Here is a 27759-nt window from a genome sequence, read left to right as displayed (position 1 = left end):
TTTACCAAAGTAATCAATCAATCAATGGTCTAGTCCACCTCATTCGAGATTCATTACCATACTATGACAACGGACATAATTTTTCCCTATTATTCATTAATGATCTGCATTTCCTTAACAAAAAATGCAATAATAAATGGCTTTGTGATGTTTTAAATAAAGCTATTTTCAAAGATTACCATTTAAAAAGTAATTTTTCCTCAACTAACCAGTTAAGAATTGAAAAAGCTAAATCTTTTTATTTAACATGTTCAGTTTTACCAAAAGTTAAAGAAACTCATTTTAAAATTAATTAACTCTATATATCCATCTAGTGAATTTATACACTGAAAATTTGGTTTTAAAAGCAATGCCTGTGCTTTCTGTCTTTCAGCTGTAGAATCTTTAGAACACTTATTTTACTCATTCCCTTTTGCCATGCAATTTTGGAAAGGAGTTCACTCATGGTTGTCCTTAAAAATGGTCAAAATTCCAGTTCTCTTACGACGACATTAGATGGTATTTTATTGCAACACTTTAGTAGTGATTTTTTATTTACTGTCAATTTTGTTATTCTGTTGGGTATATATTTTATTCATAAATGTAAATGGAGAGGTAAAAAAAAAACTTCTGTGATAGTTGTTATTAATGATTTATCTTTGTACATAGCATCTTTAAAAGTTATTAACATGAAAAAACCTTTAGTATTTTATCTCAGCATCTGCTTATCTAAGAATGTTTCTAAATTTGCTGATCTGTCCAATTGTATTATTTAATTCCCTGGTATCCCTTTTTTCTTCTTCTTCATCTCTTGTTAAAAATCACCCCTGTTTTGTACTGTATTGTTGTATTTTGTATCTAAATAAAATAATTTCTGAAAAAAATGAACCTGTCCTCTTTATCTTGGATTCAAATTCATCTCACAATAAAGTAACCACAGAGCCAATGCTTGAATGGGGCTCCATTCAATAACGTAATGCCAACATCCTCCCAAAATGGCGTCTCCACACTGCAACTCCATGTTTCGAAAAAATCAACTATATTTCAACTTTGTTTTTCAACAACGAACACATCTCCAGAATAAGTATTACGTTTCAAAGTCTTTAAGATACAGGTAAAATACTATGTTTGGATATGTTTTTGCCTACGATTGTAAGTCGCCCTGGATAAGGGCGTCTGCTAAGAAATAAATAATAATAATAATAAATAATAATAAATATCTACATGCAAACCAGAAGTAAAAATATTTAATACATTGTAACTTAAAAAGACAAACAATGCTACTTTGAGGATAATTGAAATAAGATGATAAGACCTTAACTGAACTGATGATATTGTGTGTATTTGAAAACAACAACTACGAACGTCGGAACCATTTCAACATTGATTGAGTCTGTCTGAAGTAACTAATATTACAACTCAATACTAAATTCAATTGAAACTGCTTCCGAACTGAACCTGTTGAAACATAACGCAGTTTTCATTCCAACCAGCACAACAGACGCTGCTTCACACCGTCACTGTACATAATCATGCGGGAGCCTGGGTGTTTATGAAAATGTTTGTTTAAATGTTTTATTCCTGCTTGTGTCGATACTTATAATTCTGGTACCATGATTTCTAACTTCTATATTCTTCTCACTTCTGTTAGTCTTAATAAACTTAATAATTTGTATATGTTGAGTTTCTTTTTGCCTGTTATGAGTACTAAAGTAAGCATTTATGATTGATCTGATATCCTTAAACCTATATATTTTAACTTTTGATGTTAATTTATTGACATAGTTATGGTTAAGCTCTCATGATCTTGAAACTGGAAAGCATATTTTTATAACTTAGCCTCATAGTTCTTTTCTATTTTGTTTATAGTTCTTTTGATATATTTGAGAACTTGAATAATAATTATATTCAAATATTAATAATAAAATATGATTTAATAAGAAATATTACATTTGTGAAGGACTAAAACCCTCGTCTTATATTTAAATATTAATCACATAATGGAGGTGACGTCCTGTAGATTAAGAAATGAATATTAACTAATATGTTTGTATATTACCAACATAGTGGGGTGTTGCCTAGGATATTAAGGTATTAATGTTAAATACTATTATATCTTCATAATTATGCGCTACAAATACATTGCTTTTAATATATGTAAAATGTAAGTTATTTCCATATGGACTGCACGAACTTATGTACAGGATATTTAAAGCCTGTTTTGATGGATTAAATAAAGTTTGATATTCTGTATTTTTTTTTAAAGAAGCCAACTACAGGATAGAACATTTTCACAAACATCAACTTTCATTTAATTCAAGGAATAGAAATTAAATCTTTTGGAACAGGGTCCAATGTCTCACACACATTATGGCTTTTCATAACAAATACTAGGTTCAAAAATCAACACAGCAGAACACAGTTTTACCTTACCTAATGCAGAGTTGGTGGTGTGGTCAACTAATGGACCATGTGTAGAACTGGGTGTTATGCCTGAATTCCAGGTCCAGTCTATATCATCTTCAGTAACAACATTCAACCACCCACATAAGCCAGTTTCAAAGTCACAGAACCCTGAAATACAAAAACATCCACAGTTCATTGGACAGCATATGATGTGATCAATTTAAACAAACCTTGAAAAAAATGTTAGATATAATCTTCCATTATTATTTATTTCTTAGCAGACGCCCTCATCCAGGGTGACTTACAATTGTTACAAGTTATCACATTATTTTTACATACAATTACACATTTATACAGTTGGGATTTTACTGGAGCAATCTAGGTAATATACCTTGCTCAAGGGTACAGCAGCAGTGTCCCTGGGATTGAACCCACTACCCTCCGGTCAAGAGTCCAGAGCCCTAACCACTGCTCCATGAATCACACAGTCGGTCACAGCTAAGTATTCATTAAAGAGCATAAACATAGGAAACACCAAAATAGTCCCAAAAGATGCAAACATAATTAACTGAAATGTGCACTTTTTCCTCCTCGCTAAAACAAAATTGTTCCATCTGATCTACAGCGACTGTTCACACAGCAGCAAGAAGCTCTCAGAAGGCTGCAGGTATCTCTGCAGCTTGCTTGCAGTCAAAACTGTATGAAACACCATATGTATTAAAAGCCTTTCTATAGAGACCACTTTTAGATGGTCCTTTAAGTGGGTTTCATGGTAACAATAAAACACAGAATTGATCAATACTGGTAAATTATTGTTACCGGTATATAAATATTACTAGTGAGATACAAACCATCAGGAGGACATGGGCCATTCAATAAGAGAAGATCATCAATTGCAATATCACCTTCGTGACCAGTTCCTGCCACACCTTCAAATATGATCTAGGGAGCAAACAAAACAGACATTTAAACTGGAATGGCAGTGACATACAACCCCACAACTGCTGTAAGAGCTTCAAGACATTAAGAGACTGGCACATCTTAAATGTAGTGAATTTTACTCTGCTTCACGTGACTTCAGTATGCTTTTCCTTTGCTTTTCTACACTTTGTGGACATCATTTCAATTATGTTACCTGGTACTGGCTGTCAGGACTCTGCACAGTAACACGTCCGTGTCTCCACAAGTCTCCTTGATTTCCAGTCTGGTTCCACAGTAGTGCTTTCAACTGTCTGTGCTTCTGAAGGTAAATATTAAAGGTTCCTATATTCTCGCCCTTCATATAGTACCAGAACTGCAAGCACTCCCCACTATAAGGGGTTGGTTTGTATAAACGGGTTGCTATTCTTCCCTCATTTCTGCTTGCCTGTTTCCAAATCTGGGTGCTCAAGTAGAAACCTGAAAAAAACAATTTAGATAACTGAGAATAATTAGCCCCCACACATTTTGCAAGAATATATTAAATATGATCTATATTAAAATTGACCTTGGCAAACTAGTTGCTGTAAGGCAAACTACATATACATGTACATACATGTATTTTACAAAGAATAGTTTTCTATACAGGTGGTTCAAATGGTGCCATAGTCAAGCCAAATCAACCCTAACTGGATAACGGATTCACCTAAGGTATAATAATTGACTGGACTTATTGATTTTGGTCTGTGTACTTCATGAGTGGAAAAAGAGAAGAAATCAAAAGGGATGGAAAAAAAACATGGCAAAAAATCTACTGAAAACAGACAGATCAATATGTAAGATGTCAATAAATTAAACAGAAAACAATTTATGCTCCATCAAGACTGGTCATTCAATTGATTAAAAGCAGAAATATGTTATGGTCTAACACTGAATGAATAAGTTCTCAGCAATACAACAAATGCGATTGGTACATGGTTTACTGAATGGACTGCAGTCTTTGGACACTCAGGAGAACAACATATGGGCAATCTAGATATTGTAGGTTTATTTCAAATGACCATTTTACTATTTTTTCCATCAGCAAAAACAATACAGAACAGATGAAAGCTTGGTTATTTGTGCTGTGTGTAATCTACTGTATGTAAACCATAAAACCAACCATTGAAAGTAAACTGTTAAAAAAGTACCATAGGCAGTTCCCAGAGTGTGGTCTTCCAGTGGGCTTGAGGTGTTAGTAGAGATTTCTCGAGTTATTCTTGTCCAGTTGAAACTGCCTCCTGCAACATCCTTTAGATTGCACCTGGAGGTTTCAAATGTGCATTCCCGCTCAGCAGGGCAAGACCCATTAATACTTTCAGTGATCACAACATCATCTATTGCAATGCTGCCCTGTGTTCCTCCTGGAACAGCTTCAAAGATAAACTAGCAGAGAGAAGACAACAAAAGAGTTTACACTGGGTTTGTCTGGAGTGTAATGTGAACAACAAAGACCACTTGGAAATCAAACTGAACTGAACTGAGTCCATCTGAAAAAGTATTGAAATTGTAATTCTTTTTTTTTTTTTGATAAACTGAATTAAAAAGATAACAAGATGCATCAAGTGACCGTGTAAACATTCATTCCACCTGTCAAAAAATACAAAGTTCTTTTGCAAGTAGCTATGTGAACACAAATGAACACAATCCTGAAATAAAACACAGAATTAGACAAACAGAATTCCATTTCACACCCAAGCCAACTCAGTGCATGTGCTTCCAGGTAAGTGTGAAACAGAAAGCAAATACATTTTTTAAACCAAAGAAACTGAAATAAGTCTGTGTGTAACAAACCCGATGTGACCACACCCTTACAAGCGGGGGACATAGCCTACAGCATAGCCTAGTGCATTCGATCCCTTCACCGAGTGCCAGAAAAAGTGACATTTACTGTTAATGTCCCAAAGGTTAGCATGTTTAAAACACAAACATAAACTGTAAATCATCATAAGAATGTGTGAATTAAAGTGAAGGGAACAGAGACCAGTATCTCATGATATCACATTATTGTGTTATGATGGAGTCAAAAACAATTTAAATCACAATGAAACCACCACTATTTTCTGGACATAAATACATCACAAAAGATACCTTACCACCTTGCAGTATTATTAACTGTATGCATTAGTCATGCATTCACATTTCATTTATATACATTTTACAGTCTTGGCCTGTGCAGTTTATTGAATGAAACTTCCATAACAATGACTTTTAATCCAGTTATTTAAAGGATAACAATAATAATAATAATAATAATAATAATAATAATAATAATAATAATAATAATAATAATAACAAATAGTGTATAGTCATACCTGAACAAACGTGTTGGTTTCAGGGATATGGAAATCAGCAAAGTTCCATTTATTGCCTTGGGTTGCACTTCTAGTCCAACGCACTTTCTCTGACTTGCCTTCCTGCTTTGTAATAAAGTTTAAAGTCCCTTCGAAAAAAAAAAAAAGATGGTTCAGTATTTTTACATGCTGAAATAACAAGTCTAATTTAGCAACTTCTACATTTCTTACCTATATTACTTCCATAAATGTGGTACCAGAAGCTCACGCATCTTTTTTTCGCAGGTGTCTGAGGATAGCTGGCAAGCCTTGCTTTGTATGCAGACTCTTGTCTACTTTCAGTGGCGATAAACATGTAATACCCTAGGACACAGAGAGAAATAAAAATCAATTAAAAAAAATATATAGCTTGATTTAAGAAAGGTAATACTCAGAATTCAACTGTTTAATTTAGGGTTAAAATTAATAAGCGCCCCAAGGCTACCACATGTTTACATTTTTAGCTACTTTAAACTAAATAAGCAACATTTCATTGTCAAAATTTGATTGCAACAGAATGCAAAAACTAACTGGAGATTAATGACACAGAGAGTCAGCTGTTCAATGTTTCTTTAAAGTGTATGGATCTTCTAATTAATAGTAAACTAAAATGAGTAGTTTACTCATTAGATGACATCCTTAAATATTGAGAATAAAAAACTAAATTAAACAAGGTGGGGTAAAATATAATAACATACAACAGAAAACAGTCTATGCTTAATGTACAGTATATCCAGCCGTTCCAATCAGCAACCAATTAGGCTCAAATGATATGTAAACAGTGTGGAGAAAATGTATAACTATTAATACAATTCTCCAAACTGCAGTCTCCCTTTATTCAATTATGCATTTAGACCATAATACTACATTATATTTAAATTGGATTTAAAAGTGTTTACTGACTAACTGAGCTTTATAAAAAAAAAATGTTGGATCTGTTTCTACATGTATGTGTTCATTATCAGGGAATGTGGGCTTCCTGTGACCGATTGCTTTTCAGCATCTGTCGTCCTCATTATCTTATCATGTACTGCTATAGATTTGTGATAATGGTTTTGGTATAACAGTTTTCCTCTTTACAAAATGCAACAGAACAAATCATTTATTTGAATGTGCTATGCTAAGTAGCAAGTGTGTAGGTGATCAGATCAACAGTTCTACAGATAAATAGGATTTGATTGAACCTCAATGTTCACTGACTCAGTTTGGGTGTTAATATAATGCCTTTTCCCCTGCAGGCAGGGGTGTATAAAAGTGTGGAAAACAGAGTGAGATCATCAATATGTTTGACATAAAAAATACAGACAAATAGAACTAAAATGTGTTGGTATAGCACGTTATATTGTGATAATCAGGGCGTGCACCCCACTATTGCCAATGGGAAATTGGTGAAAACACTGGTGTGCTGCCTTAGGGTCAATATGCAAATAAGGCAGTGGGAGTGAGAATTGTTTTGGGCATAACTGTGGCTAAGGGGGGGGGGGGGGGGGTGTGTGATTGTTCATGTCAGCCAGTTGTGGGTGTGGGGTCATGTGGGGGAGGATTTGCTATTTCCTATTAGTTTAGTCACTGCTACAATTAAGTGAGTTCTTTGGCATAGGGGGATGCTTCCTGGAGCCTGTCGTTTTATTATTGCATCCACAAACACATCTTACGCAATTTGAATAAATGTATAATGGTGAAAAAGAGGTTGAGGTATAATTGATAAGTACATTACCGTTCCCAGTGGTATGGTCGTATCCTGGGCCATGGTTACTGATTCCTGCAGTGTCCCCATTATCTCTCTGCCACTCAAAATGATCTGTCTTGTCCTGGTACCAGGCACACAAACCATCCTCAAAGTCGCAGGAAAGATGTGATGTTCCTGGAGGATGATCTTTCACAGAGCAGCCTACAAACTGGATATCATCCAGGGCAATATCCTGCTCACTCAAGGATGCAGAAGCAGAAAACAACAACTGAGGGATAAAAAACAAGAACATAACTCAGTGAGAGTTTTTAGAAGAAAGCTTACCACAATCATTGCTGTAGAGCATAAGAGATTCAGTATTATTATGACAAAAAGTAGTACTATAAAATAACTATAAAATTAGACAGAAAGTTAGATTCTCAAAGCTATTTACACCAAATAGTCATCAGCGCATTTTTCTGAAAGGAAAAAAACATCAATTAAATTAAACTACTAATGACAAGCCTGTTTATTTTCCTTTCTGAAAAATTGCACTAATGACAACCTGGTGTAGCGAAACTTAGTAAGAAACAAAACTTCTTTACATAAAAACAAATGTGGAAAACAAATCGCAAAATGTATGTTTCACAGAGTGGGAATTAATAAACATTTATAAGTACAGGTATAACCATACAACAACTTCACAAAGTGTTGCTGATCTCAGTATGATCTTTATCGGATTAAGGCCAGTTGTTCAGTTGAGTTCATTAATTAAAAAGCTTTAGAGTAGCTGTCAGAAGCAACTATCCTGAGTTGTTCAAATCCTCCAAAATCTTTTTATTTTTTATTTTTGATGGCTAAAGATTTACATTTAAAAAAACAAGTAGGGAAATGCATACCTTGAAACCCCTTGGCCTGTTTCCAATATCAAGTCTAACATTGATCCAGTCTGAATTCTGCTTCTTCGGTGCGCTCCACAGAGTCTCAGCTGTACCACTTGTTACATTAAGCAGACTCAATGTGATCGAGGTAGAGCGCACACCAAAAAATGTGTAGAGGTGATACCAGAAGCTAAAACAACAACACACTGAACTTTAAAATCACAAAAATATGGCTGTACATTTTTTTTAACTTAAAAATATGTGATGACCCAAAGATTTATCTGTGTCCGTGTAAACAAAAAATAAGCTTGCTGTGAATAATGAATGAAATACATCACCTCATTTGACAAGCCAATCCAGTAGGTCCTAGCACTGGGCTTTCCAGATTTGCTTTTGAAAAAAAACCTCCAGACCCACCATCCACTCTCATGAAATGGCCTAAAATAAACAGCTTCACTTATTATTCGAAACCTCAACACAAAACACATAGATAACATATTTCCAAGAAAGGCATACCGTATGGAGTTCCTATGGAGTGGTCTGCACCTGGATTGCTGCTGATGTTTGCCATTTCTAACATCCACTGATAAAGTCCATTACTGGTATCAATCCATCCACAGGCAAAGTGTTCAAAATCACATGGACCTGGAAAAAGACATTTGAAAAGAGTGTCTTTCCTTTCTGCAGGGAACTGCTGGTTTGCATGGTAACTACTCATTATCTTTAAAGTACACAATAACCCATCAGTCTAATCTTTAAAATGTTCTAATACTGTATATGAACAGAGCAGAACCATGCATACTATCCTTCCACATGGAGACTAACTTGCCCTTTGTCACCATGGAACACCTTCCCTTACTCCCTATCAGTGTAAAGATGCCTTGTTCTCATCATTACATTTAATGCCTTGCCAGGATTCAAACTAGCATCACTAGAGTGCAAAGGGTTAACACACTAAAGAACAGAGGAGACTTTCTGGTCTAATGATTTTAGCATAGGACAAGCACACTGGTTGAGCAAGTCAATTTATTTGAGTCTCAGTTTCCGCAGCCTTTAAAATAGTAAAATTCATTCCCACACAAACTAAAATAATTAATGAAATAACTTGCCACAATGTGTTTCGTCTGAGTTATCTGCACAGTCGCTATAGAAATCACAGACTTTATCCTGAAAAATGCACTGGTCAGAACAGGGGACCTCTCCTTCAGGACATTGGGGTGGAGTGGTGGGAATTGCAGTAGTATTTGGTGAAGTCCCTGTAAACAAACATACAGAATTAATTTTAAAACAAAAACAGCTAAACATTTGACAACCCCCTTGGAGGTTTACATTTTAAATATGAAATACTAAACACAAAAGGGTAACAGAAGTGGAAATATAAAGAAAACAGCCTTTATAATCAACCACGCTAGATGATGTAAAATCTTTTATACCACGATTTGACTTTTATGAAATGGTTTTGTCATAGCAATCAAACAAAGTAGCCGGATCAATGGCCCTGTTTGTGTTTAAATCGTGCTTCTGCTGCTGACTTTGAACTGTGACACTGGATCTGTTGTCTGGCTCTACAGTTTGAAAAAGATTCTAAATCCATCAATACTGCAGATTAGAAACCTGATGGAAAGTTAGAGACTGGCACAGCCAATCAGGATACAGGATTGTGGGTCTGTAACTGTAACTAACTAGTAAAGACCACCACTGTAAACAAAAACCACATCATTTTTATTGAAATTATATACAATCTGCCACTACCATAATGTGAAACTCAAAACACGGATACATGTCAGCTCTTAATACTGAGGTATTCCACATCTGTAAGAAAACTGAACTAAACCCTTGTGGTAAAAATAAGTTACTGCCTAGAATGCGTGTTTGTAATGCCACTGCTATGTGTCAGGAAGTTATGCAGGAAGGTATCTGGTTATTTCACTCTATCTACTCTGCCTTTTTTAGACACATGATTAAAGGAGTTACATTTCAGGTGTGTTTCAAGTAATATGTTTGTACAATTTTGCATTTGTTGCACATTCCAGTAATAACAATATGACAATATTTATTGTCAGCTTACCATCAAATACATGACAGCCTGGGGTGAATGAGATGTCATCTACGACTATAAATCCGTTTGGGCCATCTCCTACTACTCCTTCGAGAATAACCTGGAAAGGATTGCCCACTGGCAGAACGACTTCCATTCTAACAAAATAGTCCCCAACTTCACCAGATTTCATCCACTGTTTAGTCAGAGACTCATTGGTGCTCCTGCGTGTGTATATTTTCAAAGATCCTACGCTGCTCCCATACATGTGATAGAAAAGCCTCATCTGTTAAACAGTAAGCACATGATATTAATTATGTATTCTATTGCCTACAAAGAAAAATCTAAAACAACCAGACAAAACAGGTTTCATGTCAAACTGGTGCATGACTAAAAATGAGAAATTGAAAATATATATTTCCTGGAAATGTATCAGTGTTTTAAAAAAAAGGAATTACAATAATTAATTTCCTAGTTTTCTGGGTAATAAATCCGTTTTTGTTTACATGCTGGAGCAAAATTCTGGCTGAGAGTCCACTAAACCAATTTATTTTCTGTCCAAACCGGTAAAAACAGAAAATAAACATGCATATGCCCCTCCCAATATGAAGCCACTATCTCAAATGGTCTCTGAGATAGGAGACAGTGTAGTTGCATCAGGGTTGTTGAAAGACTGATTTAGCTCTGTTCTGGAGCTCTGTAAAGTGGCCCTCTGGTTGACAGTATGGGGAGCTAGACTTGTGCTCTGGTGTCTGTAACCCTTTGCCTCAATTAAGCACCTGAGGCTGTGCACTGCGCAGTGGAGGGTTTTCAACAGCAAGCCTATATTTACATATATTTTACTGGTAAAGATCAAGGTACCAGCAGTAATAAGACTTGTTAAATGAGTAATGCTGGTGTATGTCCCTCGAATAGAACATAGAGATTGTCCTTACCTTACATGCATTTTCTTCATCAGCATATAGAGCAGGACTCAGGAGCCAAGCTGTGTCCCCCTGCTTCCGGGGAAATGTAGTGTCTATGTATAAATATTTCCCTGTTTTCAGGTTTGTGGTATGGTCTCTGTTGGATCCAGTGTTTGAGGGCCGAAAAAAAATCTCAGTAGGAGACTTCCTTTCCCAAGAAAATGTGTCTTTACTGGTTTCTTGCTGCCACATACCCCAGCTGTCCTGAAAGTCACACATCATATACAACTCACAACCCTGCTCGTCTGTTTGGTCCCCACAGTCATCAGAGAAGTCACAGCGTCTGTCCAGGCCCACACAAGCCTCGCGCTGGCAGCGGAACTCAGTGTTGGAGCAGAATGGCTGAGGTTCCGGTAGGCCACAATGTTTCAATTCAATATCATCTATAGCAGTGTCACCTTCCATTGAGCCTATATTATGTGAAGCAACTAACTGCACCTGCAACAAAAAAAGGTTTGTAATTCAAACTTAATGGAAACTCTTTAGCACTGTTAAAATGATAATGTGCCATTTGGTTATTGTTCAGATCATTTACTATTTAATTTACAAACAGATCTTTCTCATCATTTGCATTCTTAATCAGTTTTCTTTTTTTTTTAAATTCAAATTTGTATTGGATTTTATTAATACAAAAGGACATCATAATAATAATAATAAGAAAACACAATAAGATAATAGATAAATAATAATAATTATAATAGCAATGAAAAAAAAGGAAAGAAAAACATAAAACACTGCAGTTCACTAACAGACCAAAGGAACATAAACATTTTCCATGTGATAGCCTATACTGTAAAAAGGAAAACATAAATATAAGAGAAGCACAATACACAGAAGTCAAGGTCATATCTAACTATCAGGGGCTGAAGTATGCCTCCCCCCCTCTCCCACTCTCAATATAATCCCACAAAGGAGACTATATATTCCAGAATGTATCAGATCTGTTGCGCAGATCATATGATCATTTTTCTAATGGTAAAATATTTGACGTCTGAGAAGTCCATAGTTTATTAAGAGAGGGAGCTGTATCTGAGTTCCACAGTAAAAGGATGGACTTTTTTGCTAAAAATGCCAGCATGTCAAAACGTTTTTCACGATTAGGGTCTAGTACTAAATTTGGCTATATACCCAGAAGATACCAAAGTGGAGACATGTCAAATTTAAAATTTAATATATCCTGTATTGCCAAATGAATAGAATGCCAGAATGTTTTAATTTTGTCACAGTGCCAAAAGATATGCATATAGGTGCCTAGTGCAGAATTGCATCTACGGCATACTGGGGAATATTCGGCTGACATTCTGTTGAGTCGAACTGGAGTGAGATAAGTTTTAAAAATGAATTTATAGTTAAGTTATCTGACATTGTTGGATATTGATGGAGAGTGAATTTTCTCACAAATTCTTGACCAAAGTGTATCCTCAATAGGGTGATTGAGATCAGCCTCCCAAAGTGGTTTCAGGGGCAAAAAAGAGGATGTAACCCGTATGTGATAAAATCATATAAACTTTAGAAATTATTTTGGGCATAAAGGTGGTAGTAAGTAAAAGTTTTTCAATGTCATCAATTTGGAAACGAAATGTATTACTTTGAGTCAGTGACTGTATAAAATGTCGATACTTAAAGAAATCTTTATTGGGTATTCTGAATTCACTACTTATTTCAGCAAATGTTTTGAGAATATTTTTCTCAAACAAGGGGGATAGATTATGAATACCCCTATCAAACCAATTCTGTAAACCGATATTGCAAAGAGTGGGTGGAAAATCTGGGTTGAGAGTGAGGGGGGAGAGGACAGAAACACATTTTGGTAATTTTATAAATTTTCTACAATCATTCCAAGCAAGTAATATGTTATGCATCACAAATGATTTTGTTACAAGACCCAAAGATTTATAGTTATTAATAAAAGGAAGCAATCTCAGAGATAGGCTGACTTGACAAGGACTCGATTTGTATCCAAAGAGAATCTTGGCAATCTAAAAGCCACCCTATCATCTGCCTAACCTGAGCTGACCAATATAGTTCAAGACTGGGCAGGGCAAGGCCACCCTCCTCTGAGGGCTTAGTCAAAGTTGCAAACTTAATTCTTGGCTTTTTATTGTTCCAAATAAATTTAGATATGAACTTATTGATCTCTTTAAAAAAAAGATTAAGATAAATAACACGGTAGGGATTGGAATAAATAACTAAATCTTGGTAGGATATTCATCCTGATCATATTAATGCGACCCAAAAAAGAAATTGGAAGATGGGTCCAGGTTGTTGGGGAGTAGTTACTTTTAAACATATTATTAAGTATTGGGGTAATAAAGATGTCAAGGTACCTAAAACCTGCTTGAGCCCACTGAGATTATTTTTTAGATTTTCAGTAGGGGGAGAGTTCAAGTGGCAGGCATTGGATTTGGAGAAATTTATTTTATAACCAGAAAAAATGCTATACTGATAAATTGTACTAAGAACACCACGGATCGATTTTTCAGGGTTTGTTAAATACAAGAGAATATCATCAGTGTAAAGAGATATTTTGTGTTCACTGTCACCTGCTAAAATACCATCAATTGTAGCAGAAGATCTAATGGATTCCGCGAGGGGCTCTATTGCTCTATTGTGATAAAATACCATTTGTAAGTATTTGAGCCTGCGGCGAAGAGTACATTGATTTAACCCATTTTATAAAATTAGGACCTAGATTAACTTTTTCAAGCACTAAGAAAAGGAAATCCCACTCAACCCTATTGAAGGCCTTTTCAGCATTTAGCGACACAATCATTGCAGATTTATTATGTTTATTTATATTATCAATGATATTCAATAGTCTACGGATATTATCAGAGGCGTACCTTCCCTTAATAAAACCGCTCTGATCTGGCTTAATCAACTTCGAGAGAAGTGACTCCAATCTCCGGGCTAATAATTTTGCAACAATTTTATAGTCTACATTAAGCAATGATATGGGTCTAAAAGATGAGCACTAGTGGGTCTTTATCTTTCTTTTTTTAGGAGACTAATGGCAGCAGACTTCATAGAGTTAGGCAAAGAGCCATTTTCAACAAATCATTTAGCATAGGCATAAACACTGGCATGAGTTCTGGCCAAAAATATTTGTAATACTCAACTGGATAGCCATCCAGTCCAGGGCATTTGTTAGAAGGCATAGCTTTAATGGCATCTAGAACTTCCTCAGGTGTGAATAGAGCATTTAGATTTTCACGATCATCATCTGAAATTTTTTGGAGATCCATAGCATCTAGGTAGTTTTGCATGTCTTTTGTTGTGTGACTTAGTTGAGATTGATCGAGTTTGTTATAGGAATCATGAAAAGTGTTATTAATAACTGTTGGATTACAGTATATGTAATATCATTATCTGGGGTTCTAATTGATTTTATAAGACGTTCGGTTTGTTCTTTCTTAAGCTCGTGTGAGAGTAATTTGCTAGGTTTATTACCAAATTCATAGAACTTCTGTTTAGTGAGAAATAGTAGCTTTTTTGTATGGTTAGTGTGATCTAAGTTGAGTTTAACTCTGGCTGCTGCCAAAAGGTTCCAGTTTGTGTCACTTGGGTTTTGCTTATGCAGCTGTTCCAGATGACTCACATGTGTTTCTAGTTCTTTTCTATGTTGTATTTGTGCTTTTTTTAGATGAGGCATAGGATATTAAATGACCATGAATGGTTGCTTTAGCAGCATCCCACAGAGTAGCTGGGGAAACAGGGGAGTCTGCATTGTCCTGTATGTATTTTACAATCACCTCACAAATTCTATCACAGAATTTCTGATCCAATAGAAGTGATGAATTGAACCTCCAGTTTTTTGTCTTGGGGGTAAAACTATCTAATGTTATTTCTATATAAACAGGTGCGTAATCAGAGATAACTATGGAATCAATAGAGCATGATGATACTGAGTGAGCGTATTTATGAGGAATAAAAAAAGTAATCCAGACGGGAATAGGATTTATGTGGGTTAGAGTAAAATGTGTAGTCCCTTACTCTAGGGTTTAGTTCTCTCCAGATATCTGTAAGACCGACCTCTTTGCATAGAGAATTCAGGGTCCTAGAGGCTCTAGAATTAGAATTAGGAGCTTCAGAAGATTTATCAAGGTTAGGGTTCAGTACACAATTAAAGTCGCCTGCCATCAAACCCATACCCCTACAGTGCTGACTGAAAAGAGTGACCATATCAGACATAAATTTAGGGGAGTCCTCATTTGGAGCATAAACATTGAGAATTGTAATATGTTGGCCCAGGAGAGATCCCATAATTAGAATAAACCTGCCCTCTGAATCTGCAACTTGATCTTCTAAAATAAAGGGAATGTTTATTTATTAGGATAGCAGCACCCCTACTGTGAGATTTAAAGGACGAGAAGAATATCTGCCCCACCCAGTCTCGTTTCAGTTTAATATGTTCATTGTCATTCAGATGTGATTCTTGTAAGTGCTACAGACACCTTCTGTTTCTTAAGGAAAGTAAGATTTTTTTTACGTTTTATCAGGTGTCCCAGGCCCTTGACATTCCATGTGACAACCCTCAGATTACTCATGGCACTGTAGTACAATATCTATAGAAAAGCTCCATTGCATTAAATAAAACTTAAAATATAATAGTTTCAGTTGTGCAGCATGCACAGTTAAGTAAATAACATATCCAGCAATGGTAGAGAAAGAAAAAATGCAAACAAAAAGCAAAACAAACCTACATACCCTCCCCAATCCCCAGCCAAGTCCCCAAACAACCTAGCAACTACTATCTTCTATATCAGTGAACCCTAGCATGGGAAGTGCTATCAAGATTACACTTAACAGCATCATTTTTCAGTGCAAGTTAACAACTATGCTCCGTTTAAACATACCTAACCAGCGTTATAGTGAAGAGCACAGAGTGTATAAGAAGTCACCTCATTAGACAAAAAAAAAAAAAATAGAAAAATGATATGCACATACATATACACATACATATATTATATATATACATACATACATTACACACATACACCTATATATACAGTGCCTTGCATAAGTATTCACCCCCCTTGGACTTTTCCACATTTTGTAGTGTTACAACCTGGAATTAAAATGGATTTAATTAGGATTTGTACCATTTGATTTACACAACATACTTAACACTTTGAAGGTGCAAAATATTTTTTTATTGTGACACAAAAGTAATTAAACAAAAAAAAAGACATTTGTTGCTTGCATAAGTATTCACCGCCCTGAGTCAATACTTGGTAGAAGCACCTTTGGCAGCAATTACAGCTGTGAGTCTTTTTGGGTAAGTCTCTACCAGCTTTGCACATCTGGATGCTGCAATTTTTGCTCATTCTTCTTGGCAAAATTGCTCAAGCTCTGTCAAGTTGGATGGGGACCGTTGGTGAACAGCGATTTTCAAGTCTTGCCACAGATTCTCAATCGGATTGAGGTCTGGGCTTTGACTGGGTGTCACAAAGACGGCCGGAGTGGGTGGCGTCAGACCAGAGCCAGAAAATAAATAAACAACACGAGAGGTAGAGTTTGGTGAAGCTGAGCGAATGCTTTCGCTCAGCATTTAATAAATAAACAGAACAGAAAATAAAAGGTTTTAAACACAAAAACAGGACACGGCACTTGTAGCCAAAATAAACTGACAAACAAAACAAACTAACACTTAACAAACGGTGCACGGAGACAAACAAACACGGTGAGAACAAACACTTTACGTTTTATTTTGCTTTTCTTTCTCCTTCTCTCTCTCCCGTTCTCCACTCTCGAACACCCAACCCTGAGTGAAAGAAACGTGCATCTATATATACTGTTGTGCTGGGATTCAATTACTAATTAATTATTCACTTGAATCCCAGCATGTGAATTAATTCTGTGCAACCCCGTGCTCACATATTACGTTTAACCAGCACGTGAAGTGATTTGTGCCCTCCTCGTGCCTAAATACAAATCTACCTTTTTAAATCAAACGTGAAACACAGACCTGTTTATATCCCGTGTACCAATCTATACACCAACATTAACACACGCACGCAACATACAACACATAATATGCACACAGGGGCGGGGCACATTGTCACACTGGGCCATTCTAAGACATTCAGGTTCTTGTTTTTAAACCACTCCAGTGTAGCTTTGGCTCTGTGTTTAGGGTCATTGTCCTGCTGGAAGGTGAACCTCCGCCCCAGTCCCAGGTCTCTTGCAGACTGAAACAGGTTTTTCTCTAGTATTTCCCTCAATCCTGACCAGTTTCCCAGTCCCTGCCGATGAAAAGCATCTCCATAACATGATGCTGCCACCACCATGCTTCACCGTGGGGATGGTGTTCTCAGGGTGATGAGCAGTGTTGGCTTTGCGCCACACATAGCGTTTTGCGCTAAGGCCAAAAAGTTTAATTTTGGTATCATCAGACCAGAGAACCTTTTTACACATGTTTTCTGTGTCTCCCACGTGCCTTTTGGCAAAATCCAAACAGGATTTGATATGGGTTTTTTTCAGCAATGGCTTTCTTCTCACCACTCTTCCATAAAGCCCAGCTTTGTGGAGCATCCGGGTTATATTTTCCCATGGACGGTTTCTCCCATCTCAGCTGTGGATCTCTCCAGCTCCTTCAGAGTTACCATTGGCCTCTTGGTTGCTTCTCTGACTAATGCCCTCCTTACCTGGTCACTGAGTTTTGGTGGACGACCTTCTCTAGGCAGAGTCGCGGTTGTGCCATATTCTTTCCATTTTTTAATAATGGATTTAACGGTACTCCGGGGGATGTTCAAAGTTTGGGATATTTTTTTATAACCCAACCCTGATTGGTACTTCTCCAGAACTTTATCCCGGACTTGTTTTGATAGCTCCTTGGTCTTCATGATGCTGTTTGTTTAAATATGCTCTCTAACAAACTCTGGGGCCTTCCAGAAACAGGTGTATTTAATCTGAGATCATGTGACACTTTAATTGCACACAGATGGACTCCATTCAACTAATTATGTGACTTCTGAAGGCAGAGCTTATTTAGGAGTGTCACAGCAAAGGGGGTGAATACTTATGCAATCAAGACTTTTCAGTTTTTTATTTGTAAACAATTTTGAAAAATATGTAGATGTTTTTCCCCACTTCGAGATTATGGACTATTTTGTGTAGATCAGTGACAAAAAACCCTAATTAAATCCATTTTAATTCCAGGTTGTAACACTACAAAATGTGGAAAAGTCCAAGGGGGGTGAATACTTATGCAAGGCACTGTATATATATATATATATATATATATATATATATATATATATATATATATATATATATATATATATATATATACACACACACACACACATGCACATATACATGCATACATACATACATACATACATACATACACACATACATACTGTACATAGCAGGCTATGTGAGCATGCATCGGTACGCACTCAAATAGAAAGAAAAAGTATATAAAATATAACAGTAGTGTGTGCATACATAAACAACAGCGCAAAACACAAAGAAAATATATATCACAACAAAAACAAAAAGGGTTCTTATGCTTGCTGCAGTTGAAAATGTCAGGTGATCTTAACAAAACATGTTAAGTAAAGCAATAAACGAATAGTTCTGTACTCATTACCTTACTTCCACCATTTATAAAAGAAAAGCGAGTCTTATTTTGTGAAGACCAATTTCACTCTGGGGGATCCACAGGAACTTGGTGGCCATGGTTGATGTCTCAAAAACTTTAATCCTCCCCTTGTGTAGAATCCGAAGTTTAGCTGGATAGGCAACGGCCCTAAATATTCCGAGATTGGTGAACTTTTTTCTCTCCGCAGCTAAATCTCTCTTGCGTAGTACATCCATGGAAAGATCTTGAAAAAACATCAGCCTTGAGCGCTTGTGTAAAACCTCTCTTTTAATTCTGAAAGCACTCAGAATGGCCTCCTTGTCGAGATATTTCAGAAAGTGTACTACGATGGTCCTCGGCCTCTGGTTAGCTCCGGGTCTTTGCCCTACGGATCTGTGCGCTCTTTCTATTTCAAACAGCCGATCCGAGGGCAGATCAAGCCAGGCAGGCAGCATTTTTTGCAGATATTTAAACAAGGGACACAAACCCTCCTCCCCTTCAGCCAGGCCCACGATTCGAATGTTTTTGCATCTGCCCCGGTTTTCGATATCGCCCACTTTCTCCTCTAAATGTGCCACCCTGTCCTTGACAGAATTTAATAGCAGATCGTTTGCTGGTATTGCAGATTCATTTAGGAGGCCGTCAAACACATCAAATTTAGTGTCAAACCTGGAAGTAGTTCTACCGAGTTGGGGGCCGGAGTAGCTACGGGTGCTGCTTCTATGGTGGCCGAGGCGGTAGTCTGAGACGAGTCCCCCAGGCCCTGAGAAGGATCTTTAGTCTTCCTAGCGTTGGCAGACTTATGAGAACGAGTAAAAAGCAAGCAGTCTTTAATACCCTGGTTGTTAGCCATGTTTTAAATTAATTCATAAATACAAGTGAGAAAGTAAAGTGGAGGTAACAAGAAAATATAGCTAGTGAGTATAGGAGCTAAAAGATCAAGCCATCTAGATAAGTGGGTCACGTGATTCCCCCTTAATCAGTTTTCTGAAAACTTGAGACAGTCTGTGAGCCCTCTCGGACACACTACGTGTTACCTGGGCCTCATGCACACTGCTCCTTTGAAATTTCAGGGTTTTGTCGTATTGTATGCAGAAGGCCTATCAGCCTGTCAGATATGCTATCTTGCCTAAGGTGACTGAAACTGACTTGTAAAGGAATATGCAGCTTTTTATGCTACAGAATACAAGCCAGGCCTCTTTGCATTTTTAACAGTCCAAAAATGAAGAACCTGCTCACAATATGAAGCTCGGGTACTGTATTTGAGTGGAAACAGGAGTGAGATTTGGGCACTATTGCTTGTTGCATGTGTCTGCATGCTCGATTACTGTGTGTGCTTTCCGGTGGTAGTTTTATGCAAACACAGCCATTCCAGAAACATCCAGGAGACTGTCTTGACAATTTGGTCAATGGAGCCACTGGGTTCAGGGACAAGCTAGTTGTTGGCACTTACTGTTATGTACCTTGTGAAGTCACTGGGATCCTTTTGCTTTCCCTATGACTGTTACTTACTTTGCTATTTTCTGGCACTTTTTTGACTATCGACAATAAAATATAAATACAATTTTCCATCACAGCACAAATCCAAATTTAGAAAGGTATATCAGAATATATACATGCATGACTAACTTTAAATGGTCCCTTTTGTCTTCCCAGGTAGAGCACTTTGTAATTCCACTGATTTCCCATGTCTTGACCTTTCTCCCACATGTTGATTTTGTTAGATTGCCCTAAGACTGATACCGCCAGGCTCCCATGGAAGGACCCTTCAAATCCTAGATAATGAAAAGATAAATACATAATTTCATTAATTAATTAATAAATCTCCCACTCCAAAAAAGTAAGATGATTGTCTCCTTCTTTACTAGGCACATGAGTAGAACAAAGCCCATGTTTTGTAAATAGGGCATGGTGCTATTAATGTCCTGCAGGCAGGAAAGCAAAACACAGTCTATTATTTAAATGGGAGTCTATTGCAATCTGCACTAGATGCCTACCTGATCCCCACATGTGGTACCAAAAGTGCATCTCACAGGAGGGTGCCGACTCCTTCAGTTCAACTTCTAATACAGCATTGCTGTGAACTTCACCACTCAGCTCCGCAGCCATATAGTACCCTGAAACACACACAGTCATTTCTGAATCTCACACTTTCAGTGGGCAGCAATAACCTTTTACCACCTTATATCTCTTTTTTTTGTGTAACATTGCAGCTATAAAGTCCACCGCTCAGAAGCAAGGGGGTTAATTAAGCACTCACACCCTGATTAGAGGGAATTACCATCAGGTAGTTGACCATCTTGGAAAGGTAAGCAAGGGTACAATCATATAGACTATTGCAATTAGAAACAGAACTGATGGAAATACAGTCAATGAATGGTATTACATTTAGATATTTAGATCGCGTGACTGCATTTGAAGTCAAAGAAAGTAAAGCAGGTGAGTGGGGGGCCGGGGGAGGTGCATAACAACAAGTATTCTAATACTGACAACTTTGCACTCACCAAGACTTGTCCCCAACGTGTGGTCAGTCTCTGGACCTGTACCAGCTGTATCAGTTCCATTTCTGTCCCTTTGCCACTGATAATTTCTCGAACTTGAGTCATTCCAGCCACACTGGTTCTCCTCAAAGTTACATGTACCTATAGCACAAAGTTTTACGTGATATCTTTAATTAAAGTTGATCTTTCATGCAGGGCGCCATAGAGCACTGTCTAGTTCCTGGGGGAGAGCCACAAAGACTAAAGCAGTTGACCAAGATGTCTCAAGTCTAGTATTGCACAAAGCGCATGGGCCAGCATCAAGGCCCTGGCTAGAAAACTAACACCACTGCTATTATCAGATGGCTTTTATCACACAGCTTTAATCAGAGGGATATGATGTCGCAATACTGATTCAAAGGTTACTAAAAAAGGATCTAACACAATGAAACTAAAACCAAAGGAAAAAAAGTGCCATTAAAGATTTTGAGGCAAACACTCATTTTAACAGTATAAAACTATCAAGAATAATAACAATAATAACAATGTAACTCCTTTTTTCTCAGTTAGGTTGGCAGTTGATAGCTTCATCATTTAAAATTGTTCAAATGTTTTGCTCCTCAAAATTTCATTTGCATTTGTCCTTGCATTTAAAACAGAGACCCTTATTGAAAGAAGGAGTCTACCCCAGTTTAGACATTGTGAAACATGGAAAGAAAAAAAACACATTGGATGTTGACTTAGGCACTGCACTTAACATTTATTTTACATTTTCTGTTGTACTGTACAACATTTTACGTTGGTAACTCTTGTTACAATAATTCAGTGAGATCTATGTTTTTGTGTTTTAATACATTTGTCGTTTTTACTAATGAGAAATTAGCATTGGATTGTTTCATGCTGGCATATATATTTTAATTAAGTTAATGATCTCTTCCATACCACACAAGAGTTCATCGTGTCCATTTCCACAGTCGTTGATGAAGTCACAGAGTTTGGCCAATGGCACACTTTCTCCATTCTTGCAGTCGAACAAATTATGCTTCTCAGGCACTGGGCATGGATCTGATACAACAGTGATGCTCTCGATAGAAATCTGACTGCCATTCCTGCTGTTCATGGCTTCTATCAGTAACTTATGGAAACAAAAACATATAGACGTTTCTAAACATTATATTCTAGTAACCGATATAACCAACCAAATTCGACAATGTGTTTCCCATACAAGTCATTTGCAGAGAGTTCTTTTTAAAAAATGTTTTACCGCAGGGCATTTAAAGTTAATCATATCAATTAATCTTAGTGAGCACATATTTGTCAGTTCACTAAGTATTCAGGCATTTTCCCTCCAGAGTGCTGATAGCACACATATATGAGATACGTCGTGTGAGTACAACCACTAAAGCATGCTTACTGGTGCGTCCCCATTGTCTGTGTTGTTTACAGTGACCCAGCTTTGCCTCCAAGCATCTCCTTGGTCACCATCCTTACTCCACAGATGAGTGTACCTCTCGCCTCTCAGGATCCTGACTTGTAACCTTCCAACACTGTCGCCGTGCATCTTGTACCAAAAATGAAGGCACATCACTTTCCCTTCTTCAACCTGTCTGTTGAATAACACCACGGTATCCTGCTCTGCATTTGAGAATGTGCCCACTTGAGAGGCAAGCAAACCTAAAGAAAAAAACAATAAATCATGTTTTTTTTTGTCTGCATCACAAAATCACCACTTAGTTCTACAAAACTAGTAGTACCAATTGGGAGGGGCCCAGGACTGAATAGCAGGGGGTATCGGTATGCAGGTCAGCACTGAGAGGGTTAAGCTTGCAGGCTTGCTGGTACTGTGCCTTACTCTACCCAGTGCCATTGTGCCTCCCTTTAATGTGCACCACATTTATAAAATACAAAATACTGTTAATACTGTGTGGAATTATGCATCCTTGTGACAGAGATTGAATGATTCTTGGTGTTAGATCTCCCTCCCGACCTGTGAGGGCGCTGTGTAAAAGGAACAGAGTACCCTTAACTAAATGGCACGATAATTTATTCCTTGGGGTAGATGGAAGTTGTTCATTTAGGAAGGGGGCGGAGCTACGGTACCCAAACTCAATGACTCGGGCGGGAAACGGCATGGCATCCGAGGATTGGAGGTTTTTGGTTTCGGGTCAAACCCGGGGATTACAAATACCAAGTGATACACGCCACTGTATCAGTCCTTCATTATTATTTACAGGTGTTTGCCATAAGGCTCTGGACATTGTCTAATAAATCAATAAACACCCTTGCACCTGGAAATCATTGTCTGTCTGTTATTTCGTATGCACACACCTGTAACCACTCACCACTTTACCACAATCCTGTATTCCCATGAAATTTAATTTGCAAAGTGTGCACTGGGAACGTTTGCATACCAGTCAAGGTTACCATTAAGTGTACAGGAATTGTGTTGGTCAAATGAAACACACACACACACATCTGGTACTGATTTAGACTTTTGCCCATAGAATATGATACGCTGTTTTGGGTTGATATTTTTTAATAGGATCATTAGAATATTTACAAAAAATACACTAGCTTCCCACAAGTGGAAATTGAAAGTAAAGAAAGTTTATTTTATTAGGTTGAACTGACCGGTAAGAGGAACTTTCTTCACCACTTTTCACCTAAAGAAGAGGCTTTTGTTTGTCTCGAAAGCTAGTGTATTTTACAGACATAATCAGCTGGTTCTATTTCTGTACATCTGGATCTGGAAATTCAATTGCTAAAACTTACCTAGTCACGGATGAGAAGTATACATTATAAAGGACACATTATATCTCTACCTAGCAAACTTTAATGGTAAAATAACTAACATAGATATGTTTTGCCCTAAAGAACAATTTCTCAATGTTTAATAATGGTATGAACAAATTAAACAAGTCGTGCAAAGCTGAAATGTACATTTTAATAATCTTACCTATTAGTATGAGAATGTATCCTTCCATGTTCGTTTCACAAAGCCATGCTTCAGGAATGATCCAAGCATTCCAGTGTACTGTGATCCAATGCAGAGCCACAACACTTAAACTGCTTTCTCTGAACTATAACCTTTGCTCGCCTTGTCTTTATCAGGCACTCCTTCTTTGCAGACTTACTTTACTGTAGATAAGACTGAAGGTCTAAAGCAGGGCTTATCATACTCGGTCCTGGGCACCCACTGTATCTGCTGGTTTTCATTCCAACCGAGCTCTCAATTACTTAACTTGACACTTAATTGAACTGATCATTTGCTTATTTAGACCTTTTTACATGTTTTCAGCTCTTGAACAGTTGCATATTTCAAGTTAACTATAACATTTGATAAGTAACTTGAACTGCAACTGTTTCACAGTCTAATAATGTACGCAAAGGAAACCTGTATTAATTGGGTTCCACTTTGTATTATGTTATATGAATAACTAATTATTGGGATTCCTGCACTAAAAATAAGTTTTCTAAATAAAGTATTTTTAAAACCTGTCAAGACCATACATCAGCTGCAACTTCCTTATAATAAATACACTTGTATAAAAGGTCTTTAGTTTAAAGATCCACTAATTAACATCTATAAACGAGTGTTAAAGATTATTAACATGGGATACAGCATTTTAATGACACTATTTGAAAGCTTAAAGTCAATGTAAACAGTTCTTCTAATTCTAATTTTTTAGTCACTGCTGTTTCTATATTGTGTTTTAAGCATTACTGATACACATTTTTTAACACTATTTAGGGCGGAGAAAAATAAAAAAGATCTAATATTGATTGTTTTTAATATGCCTTTGAACACATAATTATTCTGGTACAGAATTATGACAGCATATTTTTTGAAGTCCTTATATCCCATAATGTTAGCCTTTTTTCGCTTCTTACCAAATGTATAATAATGAATGATCCACAATATTGAAAGTGGGAAAAAAAAGTGTTAAACTTTTAATTGGACTAAAATCGGTGTTAGAGTTCCCAATAAGAAGTAGGTGACTGTTGAAGTATTTACCAGTCTGTGGGAAAAGTGATATAAAGACATTTTAAAGATTAATAAGACAGTAATATACTCCTCCACATTATGACTTAGATCAAAAATATGTGTGAACAAAGAAACCCTCCAGTGAGGGGAATGGGAGATATGTCAACACAAAGTGATTTGCAGTGAGATTGTCTCCGCTCACATACTTGCAAGGTATGCTCTCTGTCACAGCAGATAGCACTGTACACACTGATTCCCATGTCTGTGTTCTTTGCTGTACTCATTTGAGTCGCTGGGAATGAAGATGTAAAACTTTTGAGAGACCAAATAAAACTTCCCAGAGGGTTTGGTTTGACATCTGTGACTTAAATAGTTTCAAATGCCATTTTAATGGTTCTCTGTTTGCAGGCCTTTCTTTTATGTAGTTAGATTAACTAACTTGCTGCTTCCCCTAAATGAGTGACATGCTTTGCAGCAAGTGGCATGACATCCAAAGACATGCATTGCTGAGGTGAAATGACAGACTACCTGAAAGTAAGATATATAAACTGACAGCTTTCTTTAACTCACAATATTAACAATACAGCACAATCCTTTCTTAAAATAAGTTAGTTTTAATTTCTCTTCGTACACGATCATCTTCATTTTCATATAATAATAAATAAATAAATAAATAAATAAATAAATCGGACAGTTTCCAAAGTAGCATAGTTTGACATATTTGAAGCTACTCCGAGAATATTTCAAACTAGCGTATTGTTGTAATGTATTTTCTATTCTGACATGCACTGTGACGTTGCTGTTCACTGCTTGATTTATGGTGTGTCTTCGGATGATCTTCTTCAGATCGGGTTCAGGTTAAGTTAATTTTCTGCATCACGATGGGTAATTCGAAAGACAACCCCACCCTGAACACGAAAAGATTTTGGCGTTCTAAATAATTTATTTAATCCCAACCCGATGGGGGTCAACCCGATCTACCTTTCTTTTTACTGTAGAACAGGGAGGTATACATGCTACTGTTCTTGTCTTTGATTTATAATACAAATTTCTGGTAACAGGCTTTATTGCTGCTTCCGATACAGCTGACAGGTCCTGACAATTTAGTTAATGCTTGTACTTTATAAACATACCTGGGAATGTATCCATTTGGATCATCTTATTTCTAGCTGCTAACCAGTTTAGATGGAAAGTGGGGGACTATGGTGTTTGAAGAATGTGAGAGAAATACTGTATGCTTGACACGCATTAGGCCAAACAGCAGAGGTTACCTTTGTGCATACAGTGTAACCTCACCATAGAAAGCTGAGGTTAGAAACTTCCCAAGCATGGTCAGAAATACTGTAGAGAATAACTGGAATAGTCTTCATAAAAAAATAAATAAATAAATAAATAAAATAAAACAAAGCAAACAGCTTTTAGAATCTGAAGCTGTTTCAAAAACATTATTTACCTCAAAAAAGTAAAACAGACTTGAAATTTGCCAACTAATCCTTTTAAGACAACTGGTCACATTTTTTAAAATAGTATTTTTTATCAAATTGTTATGTGGTTACCGGTATGATCTTGACGGTGAATGTATTTATTTCAGAATTTCTTGTTTTGAGAGCTAACATTGCCTTCAAAATTGGATTGATAACTATGTAAAGTCATTGGCCGATATGGTAATGTTAGATATACAGTGCCCTCCATAAGTATTGGGACAGTGAAGTCAAAATTGCTATTTTGCAGTACACTCAAGCAATATGAAAATATGAGTAAAAGATTAATATGAGTCAAAAGTACAGAATGTCACCTTTTATTTCTGGTGGTTTCAAGACATACATGTTTTACCAACTAAGAATAACAGCACTTTTAGAGTTCCATCCCCCCATTTTATGTGAGCATAAGTATTGGGACAATTCAACTTAAAGCAAATATAAGAAGTATAAAAGCTAGTATTTAGTCACAAATCCCTTGCATGCAATAACAGCAGTGAGTCTGCGACCCATTGACATCACCAAACTCTGGGTATCGTCCTTTGAGATGCTTTGCCTTTACTGCAGCCATGTTCAGCTGCTGCTTGTTTTGGGGAGTTTCTGACTTCAGTCTCCTCTTCCGCAAGTGAAATGCATGTTCAATCAAATTTAAATCAGGAGATTAACTTGGCCAGTCTAAAACTTTCCACCTTTTTCCCCTGATGAACTCCTTGGTTGTGTTGGCAGTGTGTTTTGGGTCATTGTCCTGTTGCATTGTGAAGCGTCGCCCAATGAGTCTGGTGGCATTTTCTTGTACATCGGTAGCCAAGATGCTTCTGTACACTTCTGAAGTAATTCTGCTGCTGCCATCATTCGTTACATCATCAATAAAGATGGGTGAGCCCGTTCCAGAGGCAGCCATGCATGCCCATGCCATGACACTACCTCCACCATGCTTCACAGATGAGGTGGTATGCTTTAGATCATCTGCAGTTCCTTTTTTTTCTCCACACTTTTGCCT

General features: G+C 36.9%; 1 protein-coding gene across 1 annotated transcript in view; it reads right to left on the bottom strand.

Moving 5' to 3' along the window:
• Positions 1–24350, bottom strand: part of LOC131737025 (MAM and LDL-receptor class A domain-containing protein 1-like) — a 36508-nt gene extending 12158 nt beyond the window's left edge. Inside the window, exons 1-19 of the mRNA XM_059023447.1 lie at positions 24253–24350; positions 22711–22970; positions 22239–22431; positions 21321–21458; positions 20814–20933; positions 20446–20591; positions 11199–11666; positions 10294–10549; positions 9335–9481; positions 8742–8870; positions 8564–8663; positions 8244–8415; positions 7393–7633; positions 5868–5999; positions 5658–5785; positions 4494–4728; positions 3521–3783; positions 3237–3327; positions 2413–2553 (exon numbers count right to left, since the gene is read on the bottom strand). Of these exons, the coding sequence (XP_058879430.1) occupies positions 2413–2553; positions 3237–3327; positions 3521–3783; positions 4494–4728; positions 5658–5785; positions 5868–5999; positions 7393–7633; positions 8244–8415; positions 8564–8663; positions 8742–8870; positions 9335–9481; positions 10294–10549; positions 11199–11666; positions 20446–20591; positions 20814–20933; positions 21321–21458; positions 22239–22431; positions 22711–22970; positions 24253–24280 (3388 nt within the window). The 5' untranslated portion in view covers positions 24281–24350. The remainder of the gene's footprint in view (positions 1–2412; positions 2554–3236; positions 3328–3520; positions 3784–4493; positions 4729–5657; positions 5786–5867; positions 6000–7392; positions 7634–8243; positions 8416–8563; positions 8664–8741; positions 8871–9334; positions 9482–10293; positions 10550–11198; positions 11667–20445; positions 20592–20813; positions 20934–21320; positions 21459–22238; positions 22432–22710; positions 22971–24252) is intronic.
• Positions 24351–27759: the final 3409 nt, after the last annotated feature.

The sequence above is a fragment of the Acipenser ruthenus genome, chromosome 4, assembly GCF_902713425.1.
Source record: "Acipenser ruthenus chromosome 4, fAciRut3.2 maternal haplotype, whole genome shotgun sequence".
Classification (NCBI taxonomy): domain Eukaryota; kingdom Metazoa; phylum Chordata; class Actinopteri; order Acipenseriformes; family Acipenseridae; genus Acipenser; species Acipenser ruthenus.
The sequence above is the reverse complement of the archived record's forward strand: the minus strand, read 5'-3'. Positions and strand labels throughout refer to the sequence as shown.